Genomic DNA, 12,328 nt, shown 5'->3' on the forward strand with positions numbered 1-12,328 from the left:
CTTAAACATACATATATGCATATAAACATACATAAATACATTTAAACATCCATGACTCGGAAACAAACATCCATATTCATCATATAAATGCTTGCACCTATTTATTAACCTGTTATTTTGTTTTCATATTTATTTTTTAGTTATTTTATTTGGTTTTTTGTTCAGAGCTTCTTGAATGAAAGTAATTTTGAGATTTTGATTTCAATTAGCAATTCATTTAAGCTAGATATTATAATAAATTGTATTAATCAATGTTACTTTTTGAAGTAAATACATCGAACAGCATTTAAGTCTAAGTCAAATAAACGTTATTAACTTAAATAGGCTTACGCTATGATGTTTTGAATCGTCACTACAAATATTTCTTTTAATATACTGAATTTAACAAATATTGTTTGTAAAAAGTTGAGCTCGTGAGAAGAACATACTAGAAACTCAACGGCCAATCTTTTCAATCAAATAGAGTTAATACTCTATTTTTACATTACATTTACATTGTATAATTACAATGGCTGTCAAATACTTAACATAATAGTTTGTAAGGTGTTGCATCCAATATATGAGTCATGTTTAAATAATATAAATTATTTCATAAAAAGTAATAAAGAATTAACTGTATAAATATAAATTATCGTATATTGGATGCCTTTACGTAACCTTCAGAGCGTGAACTCATTGTTTGTGTAACATGATAGTCGTGATTACTGTCCCATTAGTCATAAGGCAGCACACCAAGGAGCTACATAATAAATACTGGACGGATATGAGTGGATGCAGACAGACAAAAGAGGCTCTACCATGCATAGATCAGAGGCTCTCCGTAAGCTGGTGAAACTCACACGATCAAGATTACGTAAGATAACTCATGTAACAACTGTTTAATATAGGTGTCACTGACAGTTCCCTGTGCAGGACTTGCATGGAGACAGAAGAAACGGCCACACACCTCATCCTGGAGTGCCGCAGTGTGCCCACATACCGGGCCAAACACCTGGTCACCGAGGACTCTCCCCGAAGTCATGGCTGACATCAGATGTTTGAGTAACTTCCTTGAGGAGTTGGTATGGCAAGATTAGCAACCCAACCCTATGAAGCAAAATAGGCGCATAGCAGACGTCGAGTTGCGGAAAGTAGCCCGTGAATACCTATACCTACTGTCACAATTAAACAATTTTGATACAGTGACTTTGCCTACAGTGCCGCTGAAGCCCGAAAAGCATACTTAAAGCGTTGTTTTTATATTGTATGCGTACGACTACCACAAAATTTTAAACAATTCTAATTCAGCATCTGCAGTCGAGTAAATCTGCGGGCAAGCATTATACTAACAAAATTTTGTTTTTCAAATTTTATTTGTGTATTAATCCTAGAAGTGAGGATTATCACTTCAAAAAACATAACATATTGTTTAGATTTACAAGAGCTACATCTCAAGTCAATTTCCTAATGTACAAATATTGGAGTTGAGCAGGTTATCAACTGTAAAGTAGATCCTGTAGAGTATAGATGAAGCCACAACCTGAGAGTTGAACAAAGCAAACAGAATTTTATAACGAGGCGGTACTCGAACGGTTAGCTCAGTTGGTTAGAGCACTGGCACGGAACGCCGGAGGTCGTGGGTTCGAAACCCGCTTTGTTCATAAATTTTTTTTTTTCAAATTTGATTTGTGTATTAATCCTAGAAGTGAGGGTTATCACTTTAAAAAACATAACAAATTGTTTGGCATTATACTTCCTTCGTCAGTGACAATATGGCCTAATATTTAAGCATACTAGGTTAGTGACCAAATTGAATCACGTGGTAATTCTACGTCTTAAAAATGTGTCATTCGATTCAGTATTGTGTCTAGAAAAATGTTACTCGAGCATATATTAGCACATAAAAACGGCTATGGTTATTAAAAAATGAAGATAAAATGATTGGATTTCGTATTTTGTTTACACCTCAAAAATAACATTTAATTTATTTTTCACATTCAAATAACCTTTCCTGTGCAATGATACAAAATAATCTGTATACCATAAAAGTGTTTAAATAAAAGTGATCCTTAATGCTAGCTGTTAAGGTTTAGCTTCAAATAGAATACATAATGAACATAGGACTTCGCAATACTAACTGAGAGCCGTGGATTTAGTATTCGATGACAGGCCAAGGCCAAATGACGAAATATTTGTTTTCATTTCACATACTAGGAGAGTATTATTGTTTTGATCTGATTATTGGGTAGAAAATGTTGCTTCCCTCCACAGAGAGGGAAAAACTCATAGAAATTACTTCCCACCGGCCGGAATGAACTTTAAAAATAGAACTGTTGTCAGCTGTGTAGAGTTTTATGTCAAAGAAATCCTATAAAAAAAAATGCTGCGGCCATGTGACTTTTTAAGCAGCCAGTGTGAACTTAGCACAAACTTCTTTGAGCGGAATAAGCCGCAATAATTACGCGGTGAGTTCCATATTTAAAATTCATAAAGTCAGCATAAATTGTCCTAATTTGACAAATAATTTTAAATAGGTACCTACTACTAATATTATTATATATTACCTATGAATAGTTTAGATAAACAAATAGTTTTATTTTCCTCATATTCGAAATGAAAAGTAGAGTGTTTAACACGGGTAAAAAAATCAATTCCTACTCGGACTATAGCCGCCCTCGCGCACGGGAATTGATTATTTCGACCCTCGGTTAACAATCTACTATTTTTATTGCCCAGTGTTGATTTTCATATTCCCGATTTTCCGTGGACAATACCAGCTTAAGAAAGACAAAAGATAAAAGTATTTGAGATGTAGTGGAAGGAACATATTTCGGATACCCTGGACAGCCAAGCACAGTAATGCATCGATTCCTTCGCAGCTCGTTCCAACTTGCCTCTCTACAATCTGTCACCAGATTATTCTCAAATATTTCAACCACATAATAAGGAGAAGACTATCCTCTACCAGATGGAACGATCAAGTGAAAAGCCTACCCTCGACTAGGTTCTGCTCGCTTGTCAGAGTTGCAATGGACTGATGAAGGCAGATCAGAAGATGTATCACAGCAGCAGCATCATCAGCTGATGATGACCACGTTCCTCAGACATGAGGAAAAATACCCCAGAGAGAGAATTTTTAATTATTAAGTCTAATAATCAATTATAAGACTGTATTTGCATTGTGGGCATTAAGACCAAGATGTCTTTATCAGGGTAATTTTATACAGGCCGTTAAGCATGGTAAATAGCCAATGCTCATCCATGAGTGCTTAAGAAGACTGTATAGGACATTAAGCGAAAATTATTATATTTTTTAAAACGTCAAACAAAAAAAAATTAGTACTATGAAGTACATAATATAAATATTTTTTTTCAAAACTAGATACGTATTAAACACTGAAGCCGGTTTTATAAAATTTACAGTATTTTTATTTATTATCATTTAGTATGATATTGACACGAGAGTGGGTCAGGGATTGGAAATAATACTCCGCTTATAGAAACGAGTCTTTATTTGCGTTCACTTTTCTGAACGTGCACTTAGCCCGTCTGCCGCTGTCCTCTTGTCGGCGGCGATACCTTTAACGCGTCACACCGCACCGAACACTAAGTCTCTTCTATCTTCTTCCTCCTGGAACACTTCCACTTTTCACTACTTCTTCTTTTCTTCTTCTTCTTCCTTACACTTTTGAGTCAGAACTAGAACTGCCGTAGGCCATGCTTAGTACGGCTTATATACCCCCGGATCTGTTCTATTTTCAAAATGGTTCTCCTATTCCATCTTTAAATTTAAATTGTACTAGAAAATTCTTTTAACTATTTTTATCCTGCTTACACATTTTCCATCCCTTTTTTTCTGTTCGTTTTGATCCTGAACTTACTAGAAATTTCCATTAACTTTACAAAACCCAAAATATTCCATACACTGGTAGGTGTATCGAACCCAGGTCTACAGCGTCTAAAGTAAACACTTTTACGCTAAAGCTACGAGTATTGCTGACGGAGCTGTTGAAATTATCAATGTGTTGAAATTTGACAACTCTCGTCATGTACATTGCTGCACGATATGACGTTTGACAACTCTCGTTATATACGTCGAAGCGTTGCTACGCGACAATATTTACTTGCGATTCATCTTTTTATCCTTTTAAGTACAATAAAATAAAACCACCATTGTATGTCAAACCTTTAATTGTAGTAGTGTCTGTAGTAAAAATATATTTACCTACATTTACAAATCGACGCAAGGTTATGATTATCTTTTAGCGTAACAAGTTTATTCCGATTTCAGTCCACCCCATACGATTGACTCTATCCAATCGCTAAAACTGGATACCTTCGTGTATACTCCAGGTTTTTTCTCCCGTGCACAGCTGATACCAAACGATGTGACACCAACAATCATGTTCATTGATACGTTTTGATCAGTTCGTACTCTTACTTGAAGGGGCCCACCAGAGTCACCCTGAAATTATAGTGACTGTTATAAGAAGCGTCGGTGGCGAATAGGTATCTCCCCGTGTAGGTATCGAAATCGTAAATATGTGCGGCGGCCTCTACACAGTAGGCTAGCCAGTAGTTTCTCGCGAGCGAGCTCTCCTATATGCTATTTAGGTTTGACTATGTTGTGGTGTTCCAACGCATGCATTAATTAATATCAGCAAATATTGTAGGTTTGACAACGAAAGAATATTATATTGCTTTAAAATTACGATAAACATACCTATTTATGTTTTACAAAAAACTGAGCTATTTTTATAAAATTACATTGTAGGTAGGTACAATTTTAGGTAAAGAAGTCAACCCTAATGTGGCCAGAAGAGTTAAGAGTCACGCGATAGAAGGAGAGGCAACTCATAGGTGAATAAAAATGTAGGTTAGAAAGTAGCGCTGTGCGATCTGAATCACACCTTATTTTATGACCGCAAAAGTCCTTTTCCCGCAATAGCTAAACAGCGAACTGTCAAAATTTCAATTTCAGTCAAAACTGTCAAAAGTTTCGATATAATATAAAATTCGATATTGACTTGATGTTTCACTTTTTAACTTTAACTATACCAAGGAATTCGATGGTGCAACACATTCCGCAGTCTATGTTAAGGTCAGCGTTACTGTTAACGTTAAATTTGAATTAAACCTTAACTATAACAGCTAATATGATGCAACCTAGGTAGTCTTGTCAGCGATCTGTTAAAGTCTACGTGTATTAATAATCGTGCATAAAAATTAACTTAAATTAATTCAATATAAGAAATTCACATCTCACCTGACAGGTATCAACCTTTCCAGCCAGTTTGCCTGCACAGAACTGATGTTTCGCAAAACCGCGCCAATTTCTGTTATGTGACATTGCTAAAAATTTGCCGCATTGTTTTACCCGTAATATGTCAACTACAGCTACATTGAGAGTTGTTGAAGTCTTACCTGTTATGAAATAGGAATTATTCTGATTATTAAAAAATCATATAAAAAAAGAACTATGATGAGTAATAAGTGAGTACACTAAGCAATGCGAAAGGAAGAATGATGTGAGAAAGAGTTTAAAATCAAAATCAAATGCTATTTAAATAAATACTAGTTTAAATGTGGTTCTATACTCTCGTTTCGCTAAATAAAATCGCACTATTGCATTAACAGTCTTTTTAAATTTTTTTGAACATTTCCTTGTTTCTAACGCATTTCTTCTATGTTCTATAACAGTATTTATTTTATTTTTGGATTTTATAGATAAGCAATTTCTAATCGAAGACGACAAATTTATCACTTTCGTATTCAAATTTAATTTGTTCTAAAATTTTAAACTCGAACTGGCTTGTCTCAGGATTCGCCCCAACGCTCTTACCAACTAATTCAACTGTCCACGTCCAACAATTTTTTTTTATATTTGAAAGAACGATATCTCAACTCTTTTCCCTAATATGCAATTATTGGGATTGAGAAGAATATCAACTGTAAAGTAGATCCTGTAGATCACACTATAGATTTGAACAAAAATACTAATATTTACGGATGCATCATTAGAACAGTTGACTTGGTTGGTAACAGTAAGAACAGACATGAATCCCGATCGTCTATAAATAATGTAACGAATTAAATTTGTATATTTAATCTCAGAAGTAAGGGAGATCACTTAAACATAACAAGTTGCACGGTAAACTTTAATATTCATAAAGCATTTACCTTCCTCAGTCTTCCCCCATCCGGTCAATGTTCCTTTTTTGCCCAGCCCTCGTGTACTTGGCTTAGTCCACAGGCATGCTGGTAATACATTATGGGCAAATTGAACTTTATTCTCCAATTCAAAAAGGGCGATGTCGTTATATTTCTTGGGTGACCGGTATTTAGGATGTACTGTTATTCTTTTGATTTTAACATCGACTGGATCACCGTAAATGTTGAACTGAAAATTAACAGAAGTTATAAAATTATAAAAAAGTGGATAAGTGCGAATTTGATTTACCCACAGAGGGTTCCATATTAGTAGTGACTTCCCTATACCAATAAAAAATACGGGTTGCACTCCGGGAGTGCCAGAGTGGAGTGAAAATTTGAACATTAACATTGTGCATTTTTGGAAGTTTTGTAATGGTTCGGGAATAATTTCGCACGAATTACTTTATTTATCAGTATAAAATTACTGGCATTTATGTGGTTAAATACAATATTAATTTATTGTGCTATCTTGCACAAAAATGACAATTTATATTACATAAAAAAATTTACACTTGAGAACTCTTACAATTATTTTACATCAAAAAATTTATCTCTCAGAAAAATCAACTTTCACCCATAAAAAACTGTAAAAATAGTTCTCCGCTGAGATTCGAATCCCACGACCTTGTGATGTTTCGGCTTTACAATCACAATGATTCAACCACTGGTCCAATGACTGTATGATAAGTAAGTTGAAATAGCCGAACTATAATTAGTTAGAAGTATAATACTTTCATTCATAATTTCAACGACAGTCTTACGAATTTTCGATCAGACCACGTGTCCTGGCGCGAGTTAACATTTTATACCCATCATTTTAACCCAAAAATTCAGAGCGGTACTACGATTGCGCTCGTAACCTTGAGACATATAATGTTCTTTAAGTACTTACCATATCATCTGCAATATTCTCCACACCAAGTCGAACCATTTCTGGCATAGGGTTGATAATGTCAAGGTGCCTTCGTACAGGAAGCATAGTACAATGCGCTGCTGATAGCACAAACTGTTCACTTATTAAGGATCCACCACATTTAAATATCCATTTTGATTTATTGATGTTTTTTGCCTTCCAGCCTATTGCGGCCTATAAATGTAAAAATAAAAGTGTGTGTGTACTTATGTATGCACTCAAGAAGTTATACTTCTTTGGCCTAACGAAGCAAAAATCATTAAAATGATTTATTCCTCGTGCTCTTCTAAGTTTTAAGAAGGAACAATTTTGTAAAAATCTTGCAAAGATGGTTTTGACAATTAATTATTAAATAATGAATACGGCTGTATGGGCTTGAACACTTTGCCTGTCCTAATAATGGACGAAGAAACCAAAAAAAAAAGTAACGAATGACGCAAACGTCAGATAATATTAGGAACCAACTTAAACTACGTCGCAAATATGTTGGTCTCAGTGAGTCATACATCTTTGTGCCGTTTGGTGTCGAGACACTTGGCCCGTGGGGCCCAGAGGCGCGGAGAATGTTCAAAATACTATCTTCGCGCCTCAATAAGGCTACTGGAAACCCAAGCGCTGGCAGCTATTTCGGTCAACGGATCAGCCTTGCTATCCAACGCGGTAATGCTGCCAGTATTCTTGGTACGCTTCCACGTAATGATAGTTTTAATTTTATGTAGTCGTAGTATTGTAAATATAGTTATAAGATTTGTTTTGATTAAATAAGAATTGTTCACTTAAACTTGTGTTACAGTGATGATTTTTTAAATTTCGTAACACATTTCTTTTCTGGGATCGTGTTGTAAAGCATATATTCATCACCCAATAAAAGACTTACTAACTCGATTTACCGAGTATTAGGCATAAGAAATTTATGTCCTCGTGTTAACATTATGATACTCGTAGTCGCAGTTTCTAGCAAATTCATCAAATTCAAATTACTTTGTTCTGTATACTTTCCAGAATAATAAAAAAAATATTTCAATGGCGGGGTTGAATCTGTAATCAATTGCTACATACAATCGCGAAAAACGGATCAGTGAATAAAATGTCGCAGATTTTTTTTTGTCACCACCGCCCACATTCTCTTGCAACACCAGAGGAATCACTGGACCGTTATCGGCCATTAGTAATTTTAAGGTACCCACGTCGTATCGTCCTGGAAACACCGTACAGGGAAGCTCATTCGTCAGCTTGGTTGTGGAAGAAAGTTCCTTGAACACCTCACTGTGGAGGAACGCCACACATCCAGATGGTGAAGATGATATCCTAATCCACGCAACAGCGTGTATTTTTTTTTTGAACAACTATAAGTAATCTATCTAATAAATAAGTAATTTAATTTCTTTATTACCATATGAGGGAATTCAGCAGGCTTTGCGGGTCTCCCTCCAAATATTACCGACCAATTAATAATTGCGAACACTTCAGGAATAGTTCCGCGCTGAATCTGAGATATCACATACATTCTACCTAAAAAAAAATAAGAATTAGTTATTTCTCAAAGTAGAACAAGTTCAATTTAAAGTCACTAATCAATTTTGCAGGTTAACTTTAGTAAAAGCAAAGAATTAGTCCTTTATCTTTCGATGATTGAGATTTTTTCAGCTGATGGTAATTGATGCGCCATGCCCATTACAATACATTGCCGCTCAGGACCAAAAATTATGAGCAGCACTACAATTGCGCTCGTCATCTTGAGACATAAGATGTTAAGTCTCATTTGCCCAGTAATTTCACTTGCTACGGCGCCCTGCAGACCAAAACATAGTAATGTTTACAGCTTAATGCTTCACGGCAGAAATAGGCGCCGTTGTGGTACTCATAATCTAGCCGGCATCCTGTGCAAAGGAGCCCCTCACTGGTATATAATTAAAGAGATTATAACTTTTGGGAAATTACGATCCGCGCAATCCATTAATTTGACATTACGCAACTTCAGCAGGTTATTATATAGATTGGGCTGATAATATCAATTTAAATTATCAGGTTGATGTTTTGTTTTTTTTTTTTGTTTGATTAGTTTCAACTTACATTTATTGGCCCATTCTGCTTCGTCTTCCACTCTTTTGGTTTCCCATGCGTATTCATGACATTCTATAAACAAATTAATGAAAAATATTACGGATACCTACACCTAAGTATAAAAAAAAATCTTAATCTAAGCTAAGTAATTATATAATAAAATAAAATAAACTAATCTAAAATTAAATAATATTAACTATGTTATAATTATCAGAGCATACTTATCTATCACACTCATGACTGGCTGACTAGATTGCTGATAACTAATTTACGAACAGTGTAAGGGGACTAATAGACCACCCTAGACCATATTTTAGGGAATTCAATGACCCGCACCAAGACGACGCCACAAGCAGTGACATTTAAGCGTGACCCAACCACCAATCGTAACAGTAATAAATTTATTACATCTTATGCACTTAAATAGGTTCAATATGCTTTATTAGCTGTTAGTATATTATTATGACTCACTTGATTCAATTATCCTTTGTCCGAGTCGATTGAAGTCAGGCTTGACCGGAGTGAACGGGTCACAAGCACTCTCCGTCAGATTATCATCACCAACCGTCAGCGTTACATTGTTCTGTTAATTGAATTTTAATTAATATCCCTACACAAGTTCAACGTTTTAATTTACTTTTCGATTGGTTATTGGGAAGATAAATGGATTCAACATTTTCAAGCTTTTATGACTTCATAATAATATATTGATTTATCGACCTGTAACTTAACTTAAGACTCTGTAGAAAATTTTCATTTAGAAAACTATAGGAAATACTTACTTTGATGGCCTCCAAAAGATAAAATTCCAGATCGTTGGTTATTTCTGATGTTACTAGAAATTTAATTAAATTTGTTTTCATTATTAATAATTCAGCATAGATATACTGGGCATATTATATTAATAATAGAAATACCATAAACAACATCAAAGTGATACAATAAACCATTTAGAAGCGTAAAGTTATTTACCTTTTTTATTTTTATTTATGAAAATAAGAGACGAGACGAGCAGGAAGTTCGGCTGGAGGTAATTGATACGCCCTGCCTATTACAATGCAGTGCCGCTCAGGATTCATGAAATACCCCAAAAATTCTGAACGGCACTACAACTGCGCTCGTCAGCTTGAGACATAAGATGTTAAGTCTCATTTTCCCAGTAATTTCACTAGCTACGGCGCCCTTTGGACCGAAACACAGTAATGCTTAGACATTACTGCTTCACGGCAGAAATAGACGCCGTTGTGGTACTCATAATCTAGCCGGCATCTTGTGCAGAGGAGCCTCCCACTGGTGAAATGTTAGTGTCAATGGAATTTTTAACTTATCGTATTACAGTAAACTTCTCATAAACTAAAATATTATCATTCGCGCCATTTTTCTTATGACAGTAAGGGACGAGAAGAGCAGGACGTTCAGATGGAGGTAATTGATACACCCTGCCCATTACAATGCAGTGCCGCTCAGGAGTCTTGAAATACCCCAAAAATTCTAAACGGCACTTCAACTGCGCTCGTCGCCCTGAGACATAAGATGTTAAGTCTCATTTGCCCGGTAATATCACTAGCTACGGCGCCTTCAGACCGAAACATAGTAATGCTTAGACATAACTGCTTCACGACAGAAATAGACGCCGTTGTGGTACCCATAATCTAATAATATGCCAAAATAATCAGCCATGTGGCGTTCTTCCGCAATGCTATTTTCAATGTTATCATCCACTTACACCAATCCAGTTTCCAGCCCTACATCATATTATATGACATAGGTTCCTCTTTATAAAAGCACGTACATAATAACTAAACTCTGGCAATGTTCCAGTGAATCCTCTGATCTTTAAGGAGAGTATGAGCAGCAATATTCTCTTACTATCACGATGTACTTTTACATTTTTAACTCCTTAACTTATAATAATATGGATACACAAAAAAAAAACAATTTGTTGTAATGTAATAACCCTCACTGCTGGGATTAATTACACAAATAAAACTGAAAACAAAATTTTAACTTTAAAATTAAAGCAGAGAGGGTTAGCACTGTAAAACATAACAAATTGTTTAGATTTGCAAGAGCGACATCTCTAGTCAATATCATAAAATGCAAACACTGGGGTTGAGCAGGTTATCAATTGTAAAGTAGATCCTGTAGATGAAACCACAGCCTGAGAGTTGAACAAACCATGCATTTTATAACTATACGTCACGCGAACGGTTGGCTAAGTTGGAAAGACCGCTTGCAGGAAACGCGAGAGGTCGCTGGTTCGAGGCCCGCATCATTCATAAAATTTTGTTTTAGTTTTATTACTACAAAATATTGACCTTCGATCAAAATAAAAATGATCCTCAACGTGACATAGATGCCAAATGGTGTCAATGTTGCAAAATAAAAAATAACTACTTCAATTTTTAATACTTCAAACACTTATTTTTTCCTCTCGTAGACAAAAATTTTTAAGATTGGTATCTTCAACCTCGAGTAGGTGTATTTTGAACAATCAGATACTCGAATTTAAAATAATATCATTAATAAGCTTTTAACCATGTAAAAGCAAGTAAGACAATGAATGCCACAGAATATAATTATAAATATACCAAACCAATAAAAAAATCCCTTCAATAATTACCAATTCCCAGTACAGCAAGAAGGCTGAATTTCAAAATCATTTTGAATCTGAAATAAACAATTCGACACTGCCGGAAGTTAAAGACAAGTGATCAGTTCTTCATTATGACCTTATAATAAATATGGACAGGAAACAAATTTTATTTATATCGAATACTATAATGACGTGTTGGGTTTAATGAATATGATAATGTCTCGACATACTCGGTAAATTGAAGTCTATCATACTACATACTATCGTACACATATGTACTATACATTAACTCATTCAGGTGAGTTTTAATTTCGTGTAAAAATAATAAAACAAAAAATTTGGCATCTCCTTTCATTTTTAGTAATACATAACATTCCAAAGTTTGATCCTGATCAGCAACAGAGTCTATTGGTTCATACAGAATGTATTTTTTTTTAAACCATTCGGGTCGATTGCCGTATATATTATTTTATATGCAGTTATTATTTTCTTATAAATCGAGGCATGTCTCCTTTTACGACTTTTCTCTAAGACTCGTAGTTTCCGACTTGGCCATCACCGCC

At 35.0% G+C, this 12,328-nt stretch overlaps 1 protein-coding gene across 1 annotated transcript; it reads right to left on the reverse strand.

Moving 5' to 3' along the window:
• Positions 1 to 4,152: 4,152 nt before the first annotated feature.
• LOC126967563 (serine protease snake-like) lies at positions 4,153 to 11,929 on the reverse strand. The gene is made up of 9 exons (XM_050812090.1): positions 11,793 to 11,929; positions 9,952 to 10,004; positions 9,641 to 9,752; positions 9,179 to 9,241; positions 8,499 to 8,617; positions 7,085 to 7,279; positions 6,160 to 6,379; positions 5,246 to 5,403; positions 4,153 to 4,444 (listed from the first exon to the last, which is right to left on the reverse strand). Exons 1-9 carry the CDS (start codon positions 11,830 to 11,832, stop codon positions 4,256 to 4,258), a joined length of 1,149 nt encoding a protein of 382 aa, XP_050668047.1. The 5' UTR covers positions 11,833 to 11,929; the 3' UTR covers positions 4,153 to 4,255.
• Between the last annotated feature and the right edge of the window lie 399 nt (positions 11,930 to 12,328).

Source organism: Leptidea sinapis, chromosome 13, assembly GCF_905404315.1.
Source record: "Leptidea sinapis chromosome 13, ilLepSina1.1, whole genome shotgun sequence".
Taxonomy (NCBI): domain Eukaryota; kingdom Metazoa; phylum Arthropoda; class Insecta; order Lepidoptera; family Pieridae; genus Leptidea; species Leptidea sinapis.

Excerpts from the sequence above, each read along its gene's own strand:
- LOC126967563 (XM_050812090.1), bottom strand. The coding sequence starts at position 11,832 with ATGATTTTGAAATTCAGCCTTCTTGCTGTACTGGGAATTG. Across the intron at positions 9,753-9,951 it reads ATCTTTTGGAGGCCATCAAA|AACAATGTAACGCTGACGGT; the intron begins GTAAGTATTTCC and ends TTCAATTAACAG. Across the intron at positions 8,618-9,178 it reads AGCAGAATGGGCCAATAAAT|GTAGAATGTATGTGATATCT; the intron begins GTAAGTTGAAAC and ends ATTTTTTTTTAG.